At 44.6% G+C, this 26,610-nt stretch overlaps 1 protein-coding gene across 1 annotated transcript in view; it reads right to left on the reverse strand.

Moving 5' to 3' along the window:
• The window catches only part of FAM120A (family with sequence similarity 120A), a 103,341-nt gene that overhangs the window by 27,812 nt on the left and 48,919 nt on the right, over positions 1-26,610 (reverse strand). Inside the window, exons 8-11 of the mRNA XM_014534195.1 lie at positions 22,801-22,888; positions 20,855-21,082; positions 18,164-18,338; positions 7,867-8,119 (exon numbers count right to left, since the gene is read on the reverse strand). Coding sequence (XP_014389681.1) covers positions 7,867-8,119; positions 18,164-18,338; positions 20,855-21,082; positions 22,801-22,888 — 744 coding nt within the window. The remainder of the gene's footprint in view (positions 1-7,866; positions 8,120-18,163; positions 18,339-20,854; positions 21,083-22,800; positions 22,889-26,610) is intronic.

The raw sequence follows: 26,610 nt of genomic DNA on the forward strand, positions 1-26,610 counted from the left end.
AGTTAGAAACATCGATGAGAGAGAAACATCAATCAGCTGCCTCCTGCAAACTCCCTACTGGGTATGTGCCTGCAACCATGGTACATGCCCTTGACTGGAATCGAACCTGGGACCCTTGAGTCCACAGGCCGACGCTCTATCCATTGAGCCAAACCGGTCAGGGCTGATCAGATATACTTTAAAGAACGATGTAAAAGTTTTATTTCATTAAACTGTCAATATTTGCAATGACAAGAATAACATCCTTTGCAATTGTTTGAGTGACACAAATATTAAATACAATGGTCTTATGAGCTTTAGTGAGGGAAATGTACAGAAAGTGGAAAGGAAGCCCAGAATGAGAATTAAAACTACAGTCTTCAGGATGAGTGCCTACAGTCCCCAGGAACACAGAAAAAGAAACAGCAAATATGGAGAAAGTCCCTCCACTTTTCTCTGAAAAAACTACTGTGGAAAAGACTGTGTGCCAATACCCAATGTTCTTTGCCTAAGTATCCATGTTATACATCCCTTTTATTTTTTAAAACTTGTGGTAAAATACACAACATAAAATTTACCATTTTAACCATTTTTAAGTGGACAGTGCAGTGGTATTAAGTACATTTAGTGTTGTGGGACCATCCCCACCATCCACCCCCACAACTCCTTTCATCTACAAACCTATGAAACACAAACTCCCCCACTCCCTAGCCCTTGGCTTGATGTTACTTTAAAAATTATTAATCAGAGCCGAAGCCGGTTTGGCTCAGTGGATAGAGCGTCGGCCTGCGGACTGAAGGGTCCCGGGTTCGATTCCGGTCAAGGGCATGTACCTGGGTTGCAGGCACATCCCCAGTAGGAGATGTGCAGGAGGCAGCTGATCGATGTTTCTCTCTCATCGATGTTTCTAACTCTCTATCTCTCTCCCTTCCTCTCTGTAAAAAATCAATAAAGTATATTTTAAAAAAAAAATTATTAATCAGGAAAAAAATATCTTGGGGGCAGGTTGGTTTTCTCAAGATCTGTCCTGGTTTTCCTGGCTGCAAAGACTCCCAGAATTCAGTTTAGCTGCAGCAACAATTAGTCTTTTTGGTTAGAATATCTGCTATTTCCTCCATTTGGCTTCCTCTTACATTTTGACAGAGTTACCATTTACTTCTTTCTCGCTGGGAGTCCTGGGAAAGCCTTTCTGGATGCAGAAGAGTATAAAATGGACATAAAGATATGCAGCTACATAAACAAATAGCTTACCACCCCCCAGGACGGCACAAACGGCAACCCTGGCAGCAGCGAGCACCTGCCCCCTCCGTCATCTCCTATGCCCACACTTCTCCGAGCTGCACACTGACAGTGTGCTCAGCCCCTTTACGTCGCTCCGTTTTCTCTGGACATTCTTTTTCCACACCTTCTCCTAGGGTCTCAAGTTTCCTACCATGGAGGTATGAGGGTATCTGCGGCTCCCTTTTCTCACCCTCTTCTCACTGCCCTTTAGAAGTGTGAATGCCAGGGCAGAAAGGGGGAGCTGGACCCTGCCTGTGCTCCTCAAGTGTTGGAACAGGCTCCACTGGTTCTGTTTGGGGTTCAAGACCTCCATAATCTATTTTGGTTATTGATTTAGATTCTTTAAGACATAACCCAGTCTGTCCGCTCAGGAGAACGTGAGCTCTCTTGGGTCAGGACCTCATCTATTTTTCTGGGCTGCACCCCAGGAAAGGCCATCTGTTCTGTTCTGAACACTTGCTTCACCCTCATGCTGAACTTCTGCTCAAACACTGGCCCCTCCTGGTCTCTGTTACAAGGATTCTAGGGATTTGCCTGCTGTTCTTCCCCCATCCTCCAGAGTGCTGTCCTAACATCACATTTGGACATATGTAACATGTGGATGCTGACACTAGTGAAAGTATCAAGGAGACCACCACCGCCCTGATAGGGTGTGCCTGCCCCAGATGCAGAAATGGAATCTATCCTAAAGGAACATGGACAAACCTAGACTGAGAAGCAGCCTCCCCAGAGGTTGACAAAGTGCAGCTGGGGGCTGCCACCTGTGTGTCAACACTGTTTCCACTTGTTCATGTGCGTCTAAGGTGACTGACTGTCCGTAGACCCCGGGTGTGCAGAAAACCAGGGCTCACTCTTCAGAAACGTCTCTGCATCAACCCAGAGGAAGACAAGAAGCAGTCGAGACTGGAGGAGACATGACAACTGAATGCAAGCATGAGCCAAGATTTTCTGTTGCTAATAGATGCTATTAGAACAAATGGCAAAATCTGAGTGAGATCGGTACATAAGATGTACCAGTATTATTTTTCTGATTTTGATAATGTCCTTGTTTTTTAAGAAACACAAACTGAAGAGCTTAAGATAAAGGGACATCATGCCCACAACTTACATTCAAGGGACTGAGGACAAACACAGAGAGGAGCAAAAAGCAACTGCAGTAGAACATTAGTGTGTGGGGAACCTGGTAAAGGACAGTGACGAGCTCTTTGTATTCATCTCACAATTTCTTCTAGTTAGAAATTATGGAAGAAAAAAAAAGATCAAAGAAAGGAAAGAAGTCTTTGTGGATGACAGCCTGGCCTTGGGATCAATGACCTTTGTCCCACCCCAGCTATCAAGGCCAAGGGTCACGCCACAGGGACTCACCTTGTCCAGGATGCAGGCTTTGCCCTCTCCCTGCCCCCAGCTGCAATGCCCCCAGAGAAGGACCACTGGGCTGCCAGCCTGAGCCCACAGCCAGTTCTCAAGCAGCTCTTACTACTCGTCCTGTTACCAACCCTATTACTTGTCTTTGTCCAGCACCCCCTTCCAAACCTCCCCCCAACTCTTTACCCCAAGACTTCATACCTACTACTCAGCCCATCCCCATGTTATTCGCAGGTTATATCCACTGACCAAATAGAGGCCATGCAGGGTAGCCTCCTTCAGCTACTGTCCTGGGGCCTCAAATGCAGAAGGTAGAATGGATTCTCTTAGTGGAGTGGACCAACCCATTTATGGTGTCCTAGGCCCTGGGACTTGTCCCGAGAGACACTATCCCTCATCTAACACGCTGCTCCTTCTTAGGATCTGTAACAGTCTTCCCAAGCGAGAAACTCCCTGGTCCCAGGCACCCACTCCACACACAACAGTCTCTTCACCCCAAGCATGTCAGCTGGCTTCTGCCGGAGTACGGGGTCTGCACTGCACTCACTGTAGCTTCTGGATGCCACACACGAACAGACGCAGAGGTTCGTTCAGACCCGAGATTATTAGTTACATTTATAAACTTCTTCAAGGTCTAAAATAAGTACTTTTTTAATAAACAACCACATACACACAAAAACTACAATAAACACTGTCTTAAAAGCAGGGACCAGGACAGTCCTGAAACCTAGGAAGACTCTATGAAGGCCTTTTCTGGAGTAATGGCAGATGAAGGTCCACGAGGACCAATCAGATGAAGAGACGAGAGGTCCGAGCATCCAGTGACCCACGTGGCTGAATGCATAACAGACAAGACACAAAGCACCACCACACCAAGGGGCAGTAACAACATGAATGCTGCACTCCCAGCACCAGCAGCTAACCCTACGCTAATGCATGGACACTGTGTGCAAGGGCAGCCCCATGAGCCTGGCCCAGCAGGCTTTTTAGGTCAAGTATATGGTGGGCAGTAGGTTGCCCCACTAGACTAAAGGCCATACATCATTTTAAACTTCAAAGAGAGGAATACAAAGTAACCAAGCTCATTATTGCTAATTTGATTTTAGGCCACTCTTAATCTTAAATTTTTGGCTAATTAATATAAGGTGGTTTTTATTGATAAAAACCAGTCTATAAATAAACTTTCCATCGGAGGAAACCAGGGATTCAAAAACCAAATAAAGAATTGGTCTTTCTCACTAGTTCATTCTCATTGGAGATAAAGATAAGAAACTGCTCATTTTAGTCAACCTCAATTTAATTAGGGAAAGGCTTCTAAGTAAGTTACTGGCCTTAAAGTCTGAATATAAGAAACTTTAGGAAATAAACACCTGACTAAAGCTCTGTCCCCTGTCAGCAGTCAAGCAGGTGCAACCCAGTAGGGCATCAGGAGCTGGAGGAGGAGGAGCCAGCTCAGGGCAGGACACATGGGGCTCAGACAGGTTAGGGCTCGGAGGGCAGCTGTGCCCCAGGCTTTTACTATCTCTCTCTTCTGCGTCAGAGGCCACACACCTAGGGAGAGAGAACTGAAGTGGGCAGGTTGGAGGTGCCAAACAGAAGTCCACAAGCCTGTGGATATCTGTGTGTCTGTAAACAGACCAGGAGGACAAGAGATCCAATACCGTCCCGACCAACAACAACCAGGGCACCTCTGCAGAGAAGTCAGGAAGGGCTCATAAAATGACAAAGACAACTCTGGAGGGCAGCCTGACAAGCCCCTTATGGTCCAGTAGGTGACAACAAAGCACCAAATTAAAAGATGGTGGCAGCCGAAAGCAGTTTGGCTCGGTGGATAGAGCATCGGCCTGCGGACTGAAAGGTCCCAGGTTCGATTCCGGTCAAGGGCATGTACCTGGGTTGCGGGCACATCCCCAGTGGGAGATGTGCAGGAGGCAGCTGATCGATGTTTCTCTCTCATCGATGTTTCTAACTCTCTATCTCTCTCCCTTCCTCTCTGTAAAAAATCAATAAAATATATATTTTTTTTAAAAAAAAAAAAGATGGTGGCAGTGGACTAGAAGCCACTGAGGACAGAAACCAAGAGTCACTGAATGATTAGTTTCAAAGTGCCTCCCGTGAAATACGTGTCAGTTACAAACGGAATAGAACCTCTCTGGAAATGTCCCGCAGACACCCCTTCGTCACGTGCCAGAGTGCACACGCACAGCCTGCATGGGACCAGGAGTAGCAGAGGAAGAGCTGCTCCGCCCTCTGGAAACCAACGGGCTTCACAAAGAGAGGGTCTGAAATGAAGATAGAAATAAAGCGCAGATGCTGATTGAGTCCAATGGCTATATTGTGACTATACAGGAAAGTGTCCTAGTTTGTTAGAAAATCACACTCAAGTAGTATCTGGGTTAAAAAGAAAAAAATGCTCTTGGAACTTTCCCTGAGTTTTAAATTGGTTAAAAGAAAAACATACTAAAAAACTAACAAATCTGATTCAGGTATGCATGCCAACTCAAATTAATGCCAAACAGTGTCTACACAGGCATTTGTGGCCCGTCAACCGAGAGGACCTAGAACCACACAGTGCCCAGATCTGGGTTTTCAACTGCTTTCTCCAAGGATGAGCTGGCCCCTTAGAGGCAGGTTCCAGGGCAGGGAAGATGCGCATGAGCCTAGGCATCATGTGGTACCACAGAAAGCAAGAACATGCCAGGGTTACAAAGGACACTGTAGCTCACTGAATGAGCTCCCAAGGCCCGAGTAATCAAATAAATAAGGACACTACATCAGTTATAATGCTAGGAATAACTGGATAACCCCAAGTCCACACTGATACATACGGTTAAACAAATGAGCAGAAAGAAGAGACACATTTTCCTTATAGAACAATCCCAAATAATCTCCTATATAATAAAAGCCTAATATGCAAATCAACCAAACTGAGAAACAACCAGTCGCTATAATGTGCACTGACTACCAGGGGGCAGACGCTCACCTCAGGAGCTGCCCCCAGACTGCAGGCCCCAGGCCAGCCAAGGCAGGTGCCAGTAGGGGCCCCCTGATCGCCCCGCAGAGGGAGGCGACCAGCAGCGGTAGTGGGGGGCAGGGTCAGTGAGCAGGTGGCGCCAGGCTGGCAAAGACGGGTGCCCCCCGATCTCCCCGCCAGTCGCCCCACAGATCGGCCCTGATCACCGGCCAGGCCTAGGGACCCTACCCATACACAAATTTCATGCACCGGGGCTCTAGTATAATATAATCTTCCCTGATTGCTTCAAAATCTTTAATATTTAAAAACTAAATTGTTTAAAATCATTATATTTACACTAGAGGCCCAGTGCATGGATTTGTGCACATTGAAAGGAAATTTATTAGAAGGTGGCCAGTGGGGCGGGACTGGGCAAGACAGGCTGGACACACCCTGGAGCCAACCTCTCACGAGTCCTCCCTGGCCGGCAGCACCTGGGACGGTGCTGGGGCTCGAAAGGCATCTGTGGAGTGAGCAGGGTCCCTCTGGCAGGTGGGGATCCTTCTGCCTGGCCTGCAGGGATTGGGCCGCAACTAGAAGTCCGACATCCCCTGAGGGGTCTCAGAGTGCGAGAGGGCACTCTGCAAAGTTGCTGTTGCTAGCAGCTCCTGCATTGAGCATCTGCACTCTGGTGGTCGGTGCACGTCATAGCTACCGGCCGTCAGCCAGTTGGCTGGTCCCTTAGGCCTTTATATATATAGACTAGAGGCCCAGTGCACAAAAATTTGTGCACTTGGGGGGGGGGGTCCCCTCAGACCTGCCTGTACCCTCTCGCAGTCTGGGACCCCTCGGGGGATGTCCACCTGCTGGCTTAGGCCCGCTCCCAGTCAGACAGCCCTCTGGCAGCCCGGGAGCTCTCGGGGGATGTCCAATTGCCAGCGGGGAGCAGGCCTAAACTGCAGTCGGACATCCTTAGTGCTGCTGAGGAGGCAGGAAAGGCTCCCACCACCACCGCTGTGCTGGCAGACGTCAGCCTGGCTTGTGGCTGAGCAGAGCTCCCCCTGTGGGAGCGCACAGACCATCAGGGGGCATCTCCTGAATTGAGCGTCTGCCCCCCTGCTGGTCAGTGTATGTCATTGTGACCAGTCATTCCCAGTCGCTCTGCTATTAGGGTCAATTTGCATATTACCCTTTTTTTAAAACAAATATATTTTATTGATTTTTTACAGAGAAGAAGGGTGAGGGATAGAGAGTTAGAAACATCAACGAGAGAGAGACATCGATCAGCTGCCTCCTGCACACTCCCTACTAGGTATGTGCCTGCAACCAAGGTACATGCCCTTGACCGGAATCAAACCTGGGACCCTTGAGTCTGCAGGCTGACGCTCTATCCACTGAGCCACACCGGTCAGGGCATGCATATTACCCTTTTATTACATAGGATAGAGGCCTGGTGAATGGGTGGGGGCTGGCTGGTTTGCCCTGAAGGGTGTCCCGGATGAGGGTGGGGGTCCCGCTGGGGTGCCTGGCCAGCCTAGGTAAAGGACTGAGAGCTGTTTTCAGGCTGGCCACACCCCCTTCAGGGTGGGGGTCCCTACTGGGGTGCCTGGCCAGCCTGGGTGAGGGGCTGAGGGCCGTTTTCAGGCTAGCCATGGCCACCGGCTGGAAGCAGGTATCTGGGATTTATTTAACTTCTATAATTGAAACTTTCTTGCCTTGGTCCCACTTGAAGCCTGGGTTGCCCCTGGAAACCCATGTTTCCAGCCCCTCCTTGAGCGGAGGCCAGGCCGGCTGGAAGCAGGTATCTGGCATTTATTTATCTTCTATAATTGAAATTTTGTAGCCTTGAGCGGAGCTCAGGGCTGGCCAGGGCAGGCAGGAAGCTTGGCTTCCTCCATTGCCGGGGGCAATCAAGCCTCCTGCTCATTCCAGCTCCGTGGCCGCCGCCATCTTTGTGACGGACTGATGGAGTGTGGAGTGAGGGTGTGACTGTTAATTTGCATATTACTCTTTTATTAGATAGGATAAAGCATGTGTTCACCAAATATATCTATTCTGTAAACATATTATACAACATAAATTCAAATCCACATTGCATTTACATGGCCTATATTTCTGTAGTTATATGTAAATATGAGATGTGGATGAATTTCAACAGATAACCCAATTCACCTAGAATAAAATCCACGCCTCCCCCACCCCCTACTTCATACACAGGTCTCTGAGAGGCATTGTACAATCACCTGCTGGAGGACATGCAGCTGCCAGAGCAGCCGTGCCACACCTACCGTAGGACACAGCACAGCACCGTGAGATGAGTGGGCACGCTGGCTGGGTTGAGCATGGCTGGAGTGTCTGACCTCATGCAGGCCAGGAAGGCCCTCATCCTGCGGTTCTTGTCCTCCACTGCCTTCCCCAGCCAGAGCCTCTTCAGGTTGGGGCAGGTCCACTCCCTGAAGGCAAGAGCTTCCACCAGTTCTGGAGTTTGCGGAGATTTCCCTTTGTAAGCTGCCCACTCCTTAATGATCACTGGTGAAACCGCTAGAAGGAAATCAGAGGAGAAGCATTTATGCCCCGTCTCGGCTCCTTTAAGCCTAACAAAAGTAAACTGCTCTAGTAGTGACAGCCTGAAGATGTTACCTCTCATGTAACAATACATCCTCTAGTTAGCAAGCCACTAGTCATCAGTTCTCACGTCTAAGACATTTGTTGTTACTCTATGTACTTTAATCCTTCATTTACATTTTCAGTGAAGCCACCAATAAATTTCTTCTCAATCAAATCATGACTTGATTTCCCCATATAACTATAATATATATAAATTAAAAATGTTAGTCGAAATTTATTTTAATATAAAAATCCATTAATAGTTTTATTAATAACAACTGGCATAATTCACAGAAGTATGTAATTATCATGGAAGTCCACGGAAAATCCAAGTTAGATAGCTAATCTTTTTCTACATAGATAAATACTTCTACTAATTAGATTTGAGAAAGAATTTACATTTGGTAGCCACTTTACTTAAGGACCTCTTACTTTAACAAAGATAACAAAATGTTAAAGGATTAGCAAGAGCAAACTACCATGCAGTGAGACCCTGAAAGCCCAGTAAGGCTGCAAGCAGAAGCAATAGTTCATGTTAAGAAATTCAAGGTGACACCAGTATGCAGTAATTCTATTCAACAAGACTAAAGACAGTGTAAAATGCTCCATTTTCACTCCAAAAAAAGCAAGACGTTCTAAGTTGATATAACACAAAACAATGACTTTTATCCGCAGTTGCTTTACCACTATTAATGTCGTTAATTCTTAAAACACACAAATATGTACATTCTTCCACATAATTTCCAAGTAAAGGAAAGGAAAACTATGGCGGGAATACAATGAAGACAAGGCCTACTGCAGAGCAATGTGTTATGACTTAACAATCAACGGTAAAGTTTGGGTGTGCATTTTGTAAGGAACATTAAGTATCAGAACTAGAGCAGAGCCCAGTGAGCTGCCAGCGGCCAACATGGAAGCCAGGACGGCACTATGATTCTATCTAATGAGATCTTTCACACCTCAATTCTTTCCAAGTAACAGTACCCCACCATGGCTCATTTTCCCTAAAGTAATGCTTGTAGCAGCTGAGAGACCAAGAAACCCAAATCCTGATAAAGTTAAATAATTAACGGGTCATCTCTAGCTCCATCCCAAGTCTAAACAGAGTAAGGCGAGAAAGAATCTTGTCAGAGGTCAGAAGAGCACCAGGAGTCTGGTACTTGGACACACGCACTGAGTGAGCACCGGGAAAGCAAGCTGAGCGCATCCGCCCCAGGCAGCCGCGTGGAGGCCATGCTGCAGAGAAGTGCTGGGCCACACCCTGAACAGGGGTGCAAGTCAAGGTAGTTCCAGAAAATTTTCCTCTTACAAAAGAGTTACTGTTTTGTCCCATTCATTTACATTTTAATATCTTCATGTTTAAATGTTAAAAGAAAACTTAAAATGCTTATTTTAAAGTCCATCAAGTCAAAACAGGGATACACATGTATTAAAGTATATGCATTTTTGTGTTCATCAATATTTTTAGGTGCCAGACACAAACCCAGTAAGCTCCCAGCATCCAACAGACCCTGTCCTTGGACTCACAATCTAGTCACCCCTTCCCCGCAGTCCTGCAATATCCCACAAGCAGAATGTGGCCCTACAAAATAAGCCATTCACCAGTTTCTATTGGGTTACACCACAAAATTCATTTTCATGCCAAAAAAGAATAAAATGCACAAATCTATTTTTTTTTCTAAGTAATACCTTCATTTTGGTGGCAAAAATTTATTTAAAGGAATTGATTAGATTTTATCTATGGCTGAACAACTAGTTAATTTGGCTCTCTCACTCCTCCCCCAAAACACATACGCACGCAAAGCATGAATTTCCTAAATCTTAAAAACCTCGGAATATAGTGCCAGAAGTCTCCTTCGAGTTTTCTCAAGAGGCATCCATATTAAACCTATCTTCATTCATTCACTTCCTTCCCTTTCGTCAGCTTTGCTCTTGTCTCTCTTTATTAATTTTTTAGCATCATTTTATTATTTTATGTCGTTTTCATTCTAGAAGTGAATTTTTGGTGGAGGATTTTCATTCTTACATTCAGAATGCTTACACCTCTACCTACTTTATGTTCCAAGTCCTACACCAAAGGTAAGTGGAGGTTGGAGATGCCTCTTACAAGTGGCTGTTTCCCTTGAGGCTTCTCTGAAGTTGCCCTGGACAGCTGTCCACACTAGCTCTGAGGGACCGAAGTTTGCCTGCATTTCCCTGGCATGAAGCTGTGTGCTCAGATCCCACCCCCCCCACCCCCGCAGTGGCTAAAGGTGAGCCTCTCTACACACTAGCACCCAGGACCGTGGCTGATGCTTGTGAAAGGCCTGACCAATCCTCGCGGGGACATGCAGTCAGTGCCCGCCAGGAGCACGGGATGGGGCGGGGGAGACTGCAGCTGTGAAGAAGGTATCAGATGTATTAATGTTCTCTCATCCTTCTATGCATTTTTGTTGCCTAGCTACACTATTCATGACAAGAATGGCTCAAATCTAATTTCGGAAATACATGTCTTTATCAGACAAAATAAATGTGCAATAACACAAAGCTTTGTTCCAAAGTAAAGCTTTTCCTGGCTTGCTTTATTTTTAACACGTGTGTATCTGTTTTTAAACAACTCAACATTTAGAGATCTTTTGTGTATACCACCACTTAATAGCTGTGGAACCTTTGGCCAATTACCGGACAGAGCCAAAACGTGGGTGAGGCAGGTGAGGCACCCAGGGTTGGGGCACCAACTCCCCTGTGCCCATGTGAGAATGCGGGTTTCCTTAAATTCTGAGCTGGGCCTCTCACCAACTTCCCTGTCACCCCACCCTCAATCCTGGAACCAGGAATGACAAAAGGGCCAATGACTCACTCTGCAACAAGACCCCAAAGAAGAAACACAAGGGCACCTTACACCCTTGTTATGTGGTAATAACTGGCTCAGTACATTAGATTAACTAACTGAAGATTGGTATTTTATAGATTAATGAATTCCAAGGAACATCCCATTTTGGGGTTGACATGTGGCGGCCTCTGCTTTCCAAGATGCCAACACAGGGTGGCTGGCACACACAGCACCTCCTCCCCTCCGGCTCCTGGCCTCTTCCTGAGGCACTGCTGTTCAGGAGGGAGGGCAGCTCACAGAAACAAGCAGATGCAAAGGGGCCAGCTAACAAGTCATCTGGGCTCTTATCATTTCTACAAAACCACTGGGTATGCAGGGATTCTCTGGATGGAACTGGGCAATGGATTTCAAGAACACCCTGAGCACATTCTGGGCCTTAGCCAAGAGCACTGTGGTGTGATGGCGCCACTTTAGAAAGACAGGTTCATGCTGCCCTGTTAAAGCAGAACAGTCGGCTGATCCAGCTGCTGGCCATGAAAATCTTATGTCATTGTAAACAAAACTTCATCTTGTCTTTACTACTGACAGAAAAGCTGACAACTGCAAGAAGTAGGCTATGTAAAAAACAATGTTAGATCATCTTCCTTACCTTACACTAAATCGAATTTTTACATTCGAAACAACTCGTCTTCTTGCTACCAGAAGCTAAATTTATAACGTACGTTCATTATGGAAAGTACCTCTTCCAAATACAATTTCAGTAGATAACACACTGTTATACTTCACCTCTTAGTAAATGTTTACCTCCAGACATTAGTCATCCTCTACCTTGGAAAATCTGTTACGATGCTGATTTTGAGATCCGTTCCAGACCAGAAATAACGAACATGTTCCATTTTGTAAGCCAATTCCAGCTGACTTGTAGGAGCTGCCTATAGGGCAACATAACGAAGAACGTCTCTAAACTCAGTGCCAGGACACTGTGACCAACACCAGTGCCGGCTGGGGGATAAGGAGTGACAGTTTGGCCAGTACACAAAGTGGTTACAGGTGAGAGAAAAAGGAGGGGACAGAGGACTTCCAAGACTGCGACCACCTGGATCTTTGGTCTGTGTCTGTGTGCATGTGTGCACACATGGTGTGTCTGTGCATGCTTTGTGTATTTGGGGTGGAGTCTTTTACTTGCTGAGCTTTCCTGGGGTTATGGTAAAAAAAGCCACACCACACAAAGAAGTAAAAAACAAACTCCAGTTCCGTCATATCAGGGCAGAAACAAAAACATCGGCTCAATGACAGCTCAGCTCCTTTCCTCCTACTGGGAAAAGTGCCGGTTAACTTCCGCAGGTGGAGGCCCAGATGGCTCTACATCTCCTTATGCTGACAACACCTCTGTGCACACACCTCCATGACTCTCAGGGGTAAAAGACTGATTTTTTCCCTTCAAGTTTTCTATGTCTGAAGCTAAGGGCTGCCTTCTGTCCATAAAAATATACATGTGCAGTAGACCACCGGGTACAGGGACGAACATGGTGTTTGAGACACATAGTAAATGCTATTCTAGTCTTTCCTTTCCCTAGTAATATCATTCCTAGTATATTATAAACTCAAGTTCAAGGGCCTCTGACGTAAATATTAATCCAAGAGTGCCCTCTGAGTCAGGCCGCCTTCCTATGTCTCTGGAGCGCAGCTGTTCAAAGTTCTGAGAAGAGGAGGCAGTTCACTAATGCTAATTCTAGAAAGCTTTGTGGAATAAAGAAATTCAGATGAACAGATATAAGCAATCTTCATATATATTTTAAAAAGTACACTAATAGTGGTCATATTGAAGTACTGTTTGTAATACAATCCACAGTGTACAAATTTAATTATTTTTAACAGCAGTCCCAATTATTTGACACAAAATTTTCAAAGCAAAAAAAAGGAAAAACCAATGTTCTCTTTGGCTTTTCTTGATAGTTTAAAAAGTAAAGAATAAATATGGAGAAATCCTTTATAAGAATAGTACTCATATTTGAACTTGCTTCCTATTAATATAAATTCACCTCATGTTTATAATTTATGTCCACCTACTGTCTACAAGTCTGTTTCTTTTACTTACTTAATTTTGAGGTACTGGGGAGACCTATTACAAACAAAAAGGTCGGTTTTATAAAGAGGGCAATAATTTTAAAATGTGCAACTCCCTGAGCTTTATTTCCTGATTTTTAATTCTTCTACGATAGCTGAGGCAACTCATTGTCCTGCTGTCTTTTTATTTATTTAATGTTTTAATTGATTTTTTAGAGAGAGCGGAAGGGAGAGGGAAAAATAGAAAATCAGTGATGAGAGAGAATCATCCATCGGCTGCCTCCTGCACACCCCCTATACTGGGAATTAAGCCAGCAACCCGCGTATGTGCCCTGGCGGGAATCAAACAGTGACCTCTTGTTTCATGAGTGGATGCTCAACCACTGAGCAACACCTGCCGAGCTGTCCTCCCATCTTTTTAGAGCCTGAGCCCTTTCTTCTGGTCCCTTCCATTCACCCTTGGGGAGCATGCTGGGAACCCGAGCCCAGAGGCCGAGTAGTGCTCCTAGGAAAAAGAGCCACAGGGCAGCAAAGGCCAGAGCTGCCTCCAGGGCAGGAGCATGTCTTAGAAGCAGCTCCCTCACCTGATTTCACATACAAAAGGCCTATAGGCCAGGGCTGGCTGAGACCATACCTGTCTCCAGACAGCCTTTATTCTAGCAGCTCTAGAAGCAGCTTCCTGGTCCCAAATCCTCCACTGCCACCATACAGCTGCCACCTCCAGCTGTCACTGCCACCACCCAGCACATGTAGGCAAGTCTGCTTGTGTGGGGTCAAGAGTCTTTTGCTGGCCCCACTAGTGGGACATGGAATTCCACAAAAGTGACTTGGGTAGCATACTGCCATTACAAACACACATTCTGAAGTATTCCTTGAAAGCAATATTAGAGAACCTAGGGATGGACAGAGAGCAATAGAAAATAATCTGCCAGCATGTAATACAATATGATTTTCAAAGGCTATAATTTTGTAAGGATCTGATTGTACATAAACTACCTTAGCCATATAATGACTTTAAAGTGAAACATTGATAAATCACACAAAAATTCATTATAGATTATGATCAATTAATCATAAGGACATATGTCTTAAATTTAGTAAGAGTTAAATATTTTTAAACAACCCTTCAGACTCAATATGCCCTTTAACGAATTCTTTCTGATGACAACCCTCCATGGAAACGCCTGTCACAGTGGCCACACAGCAACACGCACCTGCATGAACAGCGTTCTGAGCTGTGTTAGATCAAAGCCCTCATTTTCAAACGTGGCTGCATCCCCCATGTGAGTAGGCAGATTCCCTGGAACCCACATAGCATGGTTTTGGCTACCAGACACCAAAGTGGACGGCAAAGCCAGCAGGTATTTGAGGAGCATATCTGTCCCAAGACCCCATGGTGCACTTTTACATGGTTTATGAATCTTCCGCAAAGTCCCACTGACTTCATTTCACCTAAGAATGATCGCAGGTAAAACAAGATTTTAACAGACTCATCTTTGAAATCTTGTCAACCAAGAACTCCCCAGAAACCGTTCAAGGTCAACCTCTTTCAGCACAACCAGACACTGTCATTTTCCCCTCTCATCCAGAGTGCCAAGAAGCTTACAGCATTTTCTCCTTAAGAACATAAAATGTGTAGTCACTTAGCTGTTCCAGGCATGGACACCTAAAGCCGTGGCATCATCAGAATCAGTGTTTAGAGCCAGCTGGAACCTAATGAAGAGTCCTAGGAAGCAATCTTAACACTGCTAAAGAGGACAGAGGGTTGCAGAGTGACAGGCTCAATACTCACAGAAGATTCCACCGACAAAATTCAACCACGTGGAGACTTGGCATTCTAGTTATGAGATTGGTGGATGTGTATTACTCTATATAAGCCTTTTCTGCAGGCTGTTTTCCCCTTATTAACATAACGAATGCATGAAAGAAGTTCAATGTTATCAGCTCCACCAAAAGACCACGATTCTAAAGCCACTTGTGAATGTTTCACTCACCAAACTTATAAGCTAAAAGGTCTCTCAACTTGCAAATTCACAGGTCAAATTTACACATCTTTCCAGAGGAAATTTTTATTTGTAAAAGCATTTTAATAATACATTTCTCTAGATAACATTCAAGTTCCAGAGGCTAATTCAGCTTTGTCTAGAGAGGGGGCATCGAAACCAGCCTTTCTTTCCCATTTCAAAGTTTTTTCTCTGCCACAGTCCCTATCCAACCCATCTTTCTAAAAAGAAATATCACTCTTTCCCAAACTTCAATGGGTCCTCCTTGCCCACAGAAAAGTCAAAACCCACGTTCCTCAGTCACCTGAGCAGAAAAAACTGCACTGTGTTTAGCTGACCTTTGCCAGACCCTTAGTGACTATGCACTGGCACATACAAGCATCGTTCTCAATACCCTACACTTTGGGTCTCCATTCCAACAAGCCCTGTATTTACATCAGTTACTCATTCACTTTTTTACTGCTGCTGGACACTCCCCAAGGAGAGGGATACACAGCATTAACAAACATATATCCAACGTGCCATTTAAGAAGTATTAAATGTTGAACTGCACTTGGCCATTCAGTGCCTTGGCCCTTCTCTGTGATGGAGGAACACCCCATTCCAGTGTCACCCCTAAGTCCAGGCCCTTTTCTTTGTAACAGCTGGATCCCTTTCCCAAACCAAACCAGACATATTTCAGTCAGTTCTTGCCTTCACCAAGAAAGGTAGCCCGAGTACCCCACTCCCCCTTCCCAACTAACCCTAACATCACTCCTCCTTCTATTCTCTCTGCTAAATTCATCTTCTTTCCCCACTCAATACTTCCCATTGGCCAAAAGTAACACAACAATAACAAACAACTCTATGCCCTGTACTTAAAAACAAATCAGAGGAGTGGGATGGGGAGTGGTACCGAGAAGGAAAGGAAAGAGAGATGCCTACTGAGTTGTCTCTGAAGCTAAGGCCTCTTCCACTCATCTCAGCCATGTCTGAAGAGGAATGCTGGCGTGCCTTCCTCTTCCTTTCCTTTGCATCCCCCGGTGCCTCTCCCACCCGATCTAGAGTCTCACAGAGCCCATCTGAGTCTTCCCAAGCGTATCACCCATCTCCCTTCTTCTCTGATCACTCCATTCCAAGGCCCTCCTGCCCCTGTTAGAGAGCTGGCCTGCAGCAGGCAAGCTGACCCTGGCATTTCTCTGTGAGATAGCGCTGGGCCCTGCGGTGTGGTCTACACACTCAGCCCTTCACTACAAACTGCCTCTCTCTTGCTTATGCTCAGAGGATGCCAGTCCATTAGTGAATACCTACCCCTGCCCTTTGCTTCCCCTACTGTCTGCTAACAGGACAGCCTCTCCCAGGCCAGCAGGACACCTGCTACACCAGGTACAAAAGAACTGACGAGGAGGGAGGGAGCATGCTGCATGTTGCTAGCTGTGCATTCCAGTATTTTTAAACTGCAGACCTGCAGCACGGCAGAAGAGATTAAGACTCATTTCCTGAGAGTACCTGCAGCTCACTGCGACACAGAACTTCCTGAACTGGAGGGCAAGGACAAAGCAGATGCGAAGGACTCACACTGCCCACTGCTGAGGGTGTGAACGGAGCACACCACCCACATTCAGGCTGCTGTGAACACTGCAAAGGGGAGCTGCCCTGGAATTCACCTGAGGGACCCCAGGTTGAGATCACTAAAAATGGCTGAGAATTCTGTTGTATAAAGAACTATGTTCCTGGAACACACAAATACAAATAAAAATAAGAATAGCCTTTCACCATGAAAACCAAAATGGTGATAGTGCTGAGGACATGGCAGGAAGTCCTGCACGGTTCTGTGTAGCACATGCATTCTAGGCCCAGCAAAGAACCAAAGGGGGAGGGAAGGGTTTCACAGCTGCAGAGCCAGGTGGCCTGGGTAGGCCAGCACGGAAAACTGACCAACCCTGTGCAAAGTAAGAAAGGTCCTTCTTTTCTGAGCATATGAATCATGATGCAAGGAAAAAGTGCGAGTATGTACAAGGTGAGAAAATGTACATCAGGAGCATACTGAGCCTCTACAAAGCGTGCCCGCTGACAAACTGGCCCTGCCCGAGGCAGCTAGAGGCGGCCCTTTGGGGTCTGCACCACCTTTTCCAGCTACAGTCGCACAAACAGCCCAGCACCACTCTCAGCACAGCTGTCCTCAAGCAGGGGTAGTGACAGCCAGATGCTTCCTTTTAAAGGCTTACAGAAATCATAACTTTGTCATAGTAAAAAGGACAAGTTAAGAATCTATGGACCTGAGTTTTCAGCATTGCTAGAATCTCTGTGGTTAAATTCCAAAGGTAAGCCCCACTCGTACACCCGTCCCTGAGGGGGTCAGCTGCACCCATCCCCCAGGTCTGCACTGACCTGGCCCCATGCAGGTCACTACTTCTCCTTAGTAGGCGGACAAGACTGTAGTCTACAACTTCACAGTTCATAATATTCTTATATCAGACTATAAATTTTAGAAAACTTTTCTATATTGCCTACTAAATATACAATGACTTTCGTATTTGCTATTAGTAGATAATATTACCTAGAACAAAAAGGCACTTTTACTAGAAGATGGAAACTGCTTTGACCTCAATGTTTGCCAATGTTTGAAATAATACTTTTTGTCTTTGTACTTCTCCCTCCACCCCAGAGTGGATCAGCTGGGATCTGAGGGAAACCATCACACACGTGCCCTTTGGCATCGGGGCTACGTGCAGCAACACACCAACCACACAAAGTGGTGAGCGCACAGCTGGTGGGACCTCCCAGGAACACTGACCTCTGCAGAGCAGACACTGCCGTCACCCTGCTTGAGACACACTAACCACAGCAGGACAGTCACTGTCAGGACCATTTGCAGATCAGTTTAAGGCATAACCTACAGTTTTAACATTTTACCAAGTAACCACTATTACTGGGATGTTACTGAGAGAAAAAGCTGGTGGCTGTCCTCCTTTCCTAAGAGCCCAAATGAAGCCCACCTTCGCTGCGAGGGGGCACGCAGGGTGATCTCAGTCATGATCCTTCTAAGGCTTTAGAAAATGCACATGAGATTATGAGGAACCGAGGAAAACAAACAATGGATTTTACAGTACATACATTCTGGTGGAAGTCTGTTCTTTCTAAAAGCAAGTCTCTCAGTTTTCTTTCTGCTTTCTGCCAAGCTAAACAGGACTCCGTAAACATACTGACGAACTGGCCTATAGAGCAGGGCGGCGGGAGGCAGGTCTTTGCTGGCTTCATCTTCAATAGAAACAGCAATTTTGATTTCACCCTTTGCATGGAAGAAAGCAGAATAATATTGCACATTTTTCATGTTGAATTTACAATAAACTCAAAGAAATATACTGTATTATCTCCAGTTAATGACATTGCAATTCTATTCCAAATCAGTTACTTCACAACTTGTCTACATCAAGATTTTTAGGGAGAGTTCATTTAGTAGGTTGTAGCCAAAACATATGCTCAAAGAGTCAAAATAAAATCTACATGGTTTTATTTTCAATCTAGAACCAACAACAAAAGAAAACCACATGACTGATCCCAAAGTCTTTGAAACAATCTAGACAGAAAACATCAGATGGCAAATAGGATAGAAAATGCTGAGAACTTGCAAATTTTATTTGCGTCAGGATGGTCATATGTAATGGAATTCGTAATTTTTAATGACCTACATGAAATCCAAGAAACTAGTATCCTGAATATAAAATGGTCAATTTTTCTTTACCAATTTCTTCCATTAAAAATTACCACATAGAACTCTCTGTAATGCTGTTTATTTGTAAAGTTTTCGGCATGTAGCAGGCCTCCACCCTAGTGCAGCCGGTACTTGAAAGACATATCTCACTGGGTGAGGGGGCATGACAGCTGCTGCGATAGAACATGAAGGGCGCCCGTTCTGTTCACGGTCCCAGGCCAGCGGGGCAGGGCCTTCACCTTGGTGCAGGACCATGCTTCCAGGAGACAAATGACTACTGTGATCATAAGCAAAAACTCTGTGGTCCAGCCCTGGATATTTTATGGCATTGAGGTACATCAAGAGATTTTGCAAGGAATTTTATTTACATATATTTATAACAGAAAAATATATTTATGACCTTCAATGTCTACTAAATTTATTCATATATCTCTTTTAATAATAATTTCATAACAGTTGCTGTTTCTTTCACACACATTTAACTTCAGAACTGGTCTTTCTCCTGACCCTCAGAACCTTCATATGCTAGCATGGTGAGCACTCTCACCTAGGGAGTACCAATTCCCTCAATACGATGAGGTTTTGAAACTCTACATTCCTACAAAGCTTCATCACAGTGAGATGGCCTCCGCGTAGACAACTTGGTAACAGAGGTGTGAGCTCACTGAAAGCAGCAGGCCTTCCAGTCTAAACTTTTCCCTAATACACTGAAAAATTTTAGGTGACATTTCAAAATCAGAAAAGACAGTCAAGTTTACTTTTCTTAACCACAATCATTTTTATCAAAATTTGCCCTTGAAATCAGTGAGTAATGAAGATGAGCAGTTTGCAGCACTCATATTGATCTAACAGATCGCCCAGCCATACCCACCAGCGTGGCAGGGCATACACAGCAGGGCCCAGGGACTTTATATCCCAAACAACACCAGGGGGAAAGGGCACAATCTTCTGAAAACCTTGGTCCCTTTAACTTAGCAAAATACTTATCCATCAACAGTAACTTTTCACTTACCCTTACAACTTATGTTGAACCTGAAAAATAAAATGTTTACTTTACAATCACAATTTCAAAAGTGATACTTAATACCCGGACACCCATATCAAATAATAGCTGAGATCTGGAGGTAATTACAATTTAAAAATAAATTAAAAGAGTTGAGTAAATAGTACTGGTCTAAATAGTCTTTGGCTTATAAACGTAAGCAATGTTGAATTAGTTAACAATCGAAGCCCAGCTGGGGGTGCTGTGGAACAGGAGTAACTTTTGCATTCGCTGCCTCCCTTTTACAAACCACAGATGGATTGCAGAAAATAGAAAGAAAAAAGTCTGATTATACAGGGTGGTATAGATGCTGATGAAAACATTAAAAACACATATAGTAATAAACCAACTCTTCATGAAAAGTCTGGTCACCAAGATAACTTGTTAAACTATGAGTCTGTGATAATAAGTACCAAGATAAAGACTACAAATCATTGAAGAAATTTAAATACACATAGATCCATTCAAGACACCAAGAATCAAAACCAATTAATGCCACACTGAATAACTATTTAAGCATGCATTTAATAAGACTAACAACGTGAAATTATTACACTATGTAAAAAGATAAATTGCATTTTCTTACTATGATTATGTTACAACCCCTGTATTCCATTTTTTGCTAGAAGTGCTTTAAAAATCATACTCAATGAGATGGAAGAACAAGTCAAAATACACAAAGTCCTCTCAGCCACCCACACAAGGGGGCATTTCTGGGGCTGATAACCATATTCGACATTGGAATTAAACCTGACATTATGGCACAAATGCAGTGTAAGAAATTTTGAAATTAGAAATAGAGAATAAAATTACAAGTCAGAAAATAATGTGATGTGTCATTAATTAGAAGTTTCAGAAATATTTTATACTACATTGAAGGAGAAAATGAGACTTTTCCCAAGTACTTTTATTGTATTTACAAGTATACATTTTTGTTATTTTTACTCAAAGTTTAGAAAGGGGAAAATGAATTCTGTTTCAAAAAATGTATAAGATAGAAAAACAGTTCCAAAGCAAGCAGCCATACCCCAGGAGTGACCACTGCACATACCTTTGTCAGGACGTGGAAGATGTACGGGTACATCAGCCCCTTCTTGTGACGGTGCTCGGCTACTCTCAGCACCTCGGGTGCAACAGGGGGCAGAGGAGGGGTGGTGATGTCCATGTGGTTCCTGGTGGGCATGGAGAGGAGGCATGGAATTGGCTGGACAGTGCCAATCTGGCTTCCCTTTCCTTCAGCAAGCTGGCTGCCTGAAGAGGCAGTGGACGAACCTTCTACCTACAGAGCAATGGGTGAAAGAGGAAAACAGGGTCACGCCATGCTGTCTGTCCACCTGTGACACAGAGTCCTGTCTAGAGACACAATTAACACCTTCACCACCGGAAGACGAGGGAGCACTGACCCACCCCTGTGTGGACAGAGGGAGAGGTGAGTGGATGCCCACCTGCCTGTGTTTGGGGATGAGGGGTGGGGGCACCATAGCTTTTCCCTTGAGTGCCCTGTGGGGAGACAGTAGCTTTCTGGGCTTGCTAACCCATGTGGCGAATTTCTGTTTACACTTTCCTTGCAGACTCTGCCTAACACCAAGTAGGCATGGTCCTCTCTACAGATGAGGAAACTAATGCTCAGAGAGAGCATGTCATTTATCCATGGCTATGTGATCAGTGACTTGTGGAACTAGGACTCAAATCAAGGCCTGACTCAGCTCTGTTTTTTACCACCACAGCTGGTATCTAAAGAATAATCAAAAGCCCAAATGGTTTGATCATTATAAAGCCCCAAATTAATTACACACAGGAAGGTGTTTATGAAAAATTAAAGCAAAAAACAAACTAATTCCACTAAAATGGGTGAGTCATATCTATATATACTGACACAGAAATCTGTGCCTGGTATATTATTAGTTGAAAACTCCCCAGACTGTAAAAATCACCTGCCAAAATAAGGAATGTGTATAAATAAATAGGAATGAGAGTAGAGCATCGCAAGGCAGTGGGACCAAGGGAAGGGAAGGCAGAGGGGGCTCTTAGTTTTCTCTTTATAAACTTTGGCAAAGTCTGAATTATTTATCAAGAGCAATTATTATTTGTACAATAAATTATTTTTTTCTTTCTCACAATAAATGTTGGAAATAATACTGCTTATTGTTTGATTCTATGTCACCCTAGATAGATATTTTTCTGTTATGAAAAAAAAATAATGCATTCTTTACAATGGTATGTAATTAAGTGCTGAATTTTACCCCTTAAAACACAAAGCGCCACACTTAGTCGTAAGAAGAGCAATGCCTGGAAACCTCCGAGTGTTTCCCACAGGCCCCGTTTCACAGGATGCAGACACACTGGAAAGTGCTTGTAAACAAGAAGCATCCATGAAGCTTATTTATAGGACAATCATTCCACGGTGACAGTATTTCTGAGTTTTAAGTGGATTTCTGATATTTTGTCACCTTGTATGTAAACAAGCTTTTTCCAGCCAGAGACCTTGTCATCTAAGTGATTGCCTATAGGAACAGATGTGGCTTTGCAGTTAAAAAGATACTTCTATATATCACCATTAATAGCTAGAAGCAGAAAAGGGGAGAAGAGAAATGTAGTTTATTTTCATTTTTACTGTAGACATCACAATGCTTTCTCAATCCCCACAAAGACCCTATAAGATTGCGGTCACCAACCCGTGGTCCATGAGGTCCGAAAGGTTGGCGACCGCTGCTATAAGAGACAGGGCTCTGGACAGCTCTAGTGCTTGGCCAGACTAGGCAGCCAGCAGACAGGGTCAGATTTCCACCAGCCTCCTTCCCCTGCCCCATATGACTGTGATTGCCCTTCCCCCTGCCAATGTCTGTGATCCGCCCCCCCACCCTCAGCTCCCTGCCAATGTCTGTATTACTCACAATATACTTAAAAAGAGAAAGAGTGTTTTACTTTCAAACAATTCCTAATACCACATGCTGAAAGAGCCAGGACTCGAGAGAATGAGAGGCGTGAACCTACTACCTTTGTTTGGTCTCCTGGGTCTTCCCGCACTTGAGGCTCCGAGTGGCTTCCTGTCTTCTCCCAGCCAATTTTGTTCCCACTGACATGGCTGAACATAAAATGCACATGATTACTGTTAGTGTCAACTACTTCCCACACATGCTCACAATGATAAGAAGGGCCTGTGTGACAGACTCAAGAATAACCCTTGTGCTGTACTAATCTTGCCGCCCCCAACAATCCATCTCTAAGAAGAACCCTACACAGGAGCACTTTCTGCCTATTTCCAACAGGTAGGTGATAACCACTCACTGTGGAAGAGAAAACAAGTGCCTAGCCCATGCCGACCACTCAGCTTAAAGATGGTCTAGGATGTGCTGGCGCCACGAGATACAAAAGACACAAATGCAACATTCCCTTTTATCTTGGAGAAACAAGATAAAAAAAAACCCACATTTAATTGACAATTGTCAGGCAGTAGAATGTTAAGTGTTATCTGAATCACATTACTCATAATTTATAAATAAATGTAAGGTATTCTGTGCCAAGTGGCCACACACAGGGAGGCCAGCCTCCTCATGGGAAGGGTCGTGGGAGGGAGCTAAGACTTGGGTGACACACAAGGCCGAGTCAGAAGTAGATGGTACCTTCCAGGCCCCAGAGAGGAAACAGGTTTGTGCGCTCAGAGAACAGGGAGTTAACTGAACTTTATTTGGGGAATAACTTTACTTGGCAAAGTAGTAAAAAATAGGGTGAGGACAAGAGATGGGGAAGATTATGGAGTATCTGAAATGCCAGCATGAGGAGGTATTTCAAACAGCATTTTTTTTTAAACTGTGGGTTGTGACCCACTAGGAAAACAATCTAGTGGGTTTAAGCAGCATTTTTTAAACACTAAAATGGAACAGAACAGAATGCAGTGAATGCGGTATGAATGGTATTATTTCACAAATTCTTTGCTCATTTGGTCACTACAGGCCACAATGTAAAAGAAGTTTATGAGATGTAAGGGGTTTGTGAGAAGCATCCTCCTGGAGCAGCCAGAGCTACAGCCTTTGGCAGACAAGACAATGCCCCCATGGGGACAACGCCCCTTCACTCGCCCTCCCCTGCAAAGCTCTGGGCTAAGAGTACCTTCTAAAATCAGTGCTGGACACAGGCATGCTAGCAGAGCATTTCACTGGCTTGCCTTTCTTACTGACCCATGTGACAGATGGAGAGATTTTAAGACCCACTAATCCTCCTATCTTCCATAGGTACACATCCTGTCACAGGAGAACCCCGCAGCTGGGTCTTGGGCCCACCCTGCAGGAGACCCCAGGCCCCTCCTTGACACACTTAGTACATTCAGTCACTCAGTTAGCCTTTGAAAGGTAAGAGAGTGAACCTCAGCAGGTCTGACGTGCACTCTCTGATAACGATGAAGATAAGCACCTCTCCATGGGTGACATCTTTTGTGGCATGCCTTGTCAAATCATCTGAACATTTTCTACATGATACTTCTTACAGACTTATAGGAAGTCAGTACATGTTCTGGATGCAAGCTCTTGGTCAGGTATAAGGATTAGAAGTATCTTCCATACCCTGTTGGATTGCCGCCCCTCCTTCTCCATGGTAGACTGGTGTTTATATGTGACGCCTCATCCTGAAGGTCTTGGCTGCAACACTATCCTAATGCAGCCTTTCCCAACCATCCCCTCACCCCACCATTCTCACTGCTGTTTCCTTCATGGCATGTATCACTTCCTCATGATCTGTAATTATTGTCTGTTTTAATAACTAATTATAAATTGTGAGAATAGGACCTAGTAGCCATCATCGAGCAGGTACCCAACTATTAAAGATACATGGCAAAGAAGACATCGCTTTTATGTGACACTAGAGGCCCGGTGCACAAAATTTGTGCACAGGTAGGGACCCTAGGCTTGGCTGGCGATCAGGGCCAATCTGCGGGGCGACCAGCGGGGCAATTGGGGACCCCACTCACACAGCCTTGGCTGGCCTGGCACTGCCTGTTCGCCGGCCCCACCCTCAGCCGCCACCAGTTGGGGCCTGCGGGCTGGGGGCAGCTCCTGCTTTGAGTGTCTGCCCCCTAGTGGTCAGTGCATGTCATAGTGAACAGTCCTTCCGCTGCTCCTTCTGCCTTTGGTCGATTTGCATATTAGGGTTTTATGTCTATAAAAATAGATATAAAACAGCAGAACAAGCATCCGAATGACCTTCTGAACAAAGCCAGGGCTGCGAGGGCCGAGGCAGCCGGAGCTGTGAATTTCGTGCATCGGGCCTCTAGTAGATAGGTAAAGCACAACAAAGGAATGTTCATTAAAACTGCAGCCCCCAAATGTGACAGCCCTAGTGACTGGCCCCAGGGTCAATCAGCAAGCACGCAGAACAGTGTGAGGAGGGGAAAGGGGTGTGGCAGGGGGCGTGGCTTGTTATAAAGTTTAGTTTTGTTCTATATAGATTATCACAAGCTAAAAATAAAATGTCATAATCAAGATGCTCATGTGACCGTCTAATAATCATTTTATAATATCTAAAATCTGCCTGAAAAGCATCTGGACATTAGCCAATTTTTTAAAGTTCAGAATATTTCAATAGGAAAACTATATTACTTCATAACGTAAGAAAACAAAATTTTGAATACAACAACAAATGCCTTGGCTTGAAGAACAAATGAATTAGAGATTTCAGAATATTTCTACATGCAATTCATTCTACACAACTACTCACACCTCACAATCAGACCAGAAACCGCTCACATAGACACAAAGTTTCACTGACCATGCCCTGGGCAGCCTGCTGAGACCTGGGTCCAGGTGGGTGGCCCAAGCAGGAAGCCACCATGAACTCTCTGTTGAACTGTCCTGTACACCCCATACCCCAAAGGCATAACACAGCTATCACTGAGTGCAGTGACTCATCAGCCGATTTAACTCACGAACAACCCAGGGATCTCCATCCACGCTGGGCCCGCGGAGGCCAGTGAGCTCCAGGTCACAGGGCAAGACCAGACGAGGGACGTTGGAAGAATTGGGCCCTGGCAGCAGTGGGTCTCCACGCTGGTCAGCAGTCCTCCGGGCACTGACAGTGACAGTCCACAGCCCACACACGGCCCCACAGGAGTTCTGCGGGGCCAGCAGTTTTTACCACAGATGCCACCTTGACACAATACCTCGAACCAACGTGTCCCAGTATGTCACTGTACAAGGAAGGAACTCTATTCAAACTAAACCAACAAAATGGAGAAAACTTAATCTATCTTCTCTCCTAATAGGACTTTTAAAATATCCATTTAGAAATGTCAGCAATGACAGGCAAAAACACTGAAGTGATATTCAGTGTACATATGCAGTTACATTTATACACAGATCAGAAAGCATGCTTACAAAGTGGAGTATGAAAAAGGAAGAAAAGGAAAAAGGTAAGCTGCTATTTCTAAGAAAATATTCCATTACTATAAAAACCATGTTAGTTATGCAGTAAAAAATAAGATATTTGAATATTCACCTATCTTTTGAAAACAGTTATATCTCTATATGTAGAAACATGGGTGATTTCCTATATTCTATTTTTTAATGTTTCAATTCTATCACTTTGTATTGAGATGTTAATTACAAAAAAAAAAATCAAACAAAGAACTAAAATCTTCAAATTGGCAACCTCAGATCAGATTCAAATTCTAAAAGCCAATGAATCTAAAAGCCAATAAAATAAACATCCCCACAAGGATTCAATTGTAACTCTTTTTTTTTTTTTGCTTAAAGTATTACAAAGAGTATTACATATGTCTGTTTGTTTTTTTTTCCCCGCCCTTCACAATCCCCCGGC

The sequence above is a fragment of the Myotis brandtii genome, unplaced genomic scaffold (genome assembly GCF_000412655.1).
Source record: "Myotis brandtii unplaced genomic scaffold, ASM41265v1 scaffold1260, whole genome shotgun sequence".
NCBI lineage: Eukaryota > Metazoa > Chordata > Mammalia > Chiroptera > Vespertilionidae > Myotis > Myotis brandtii.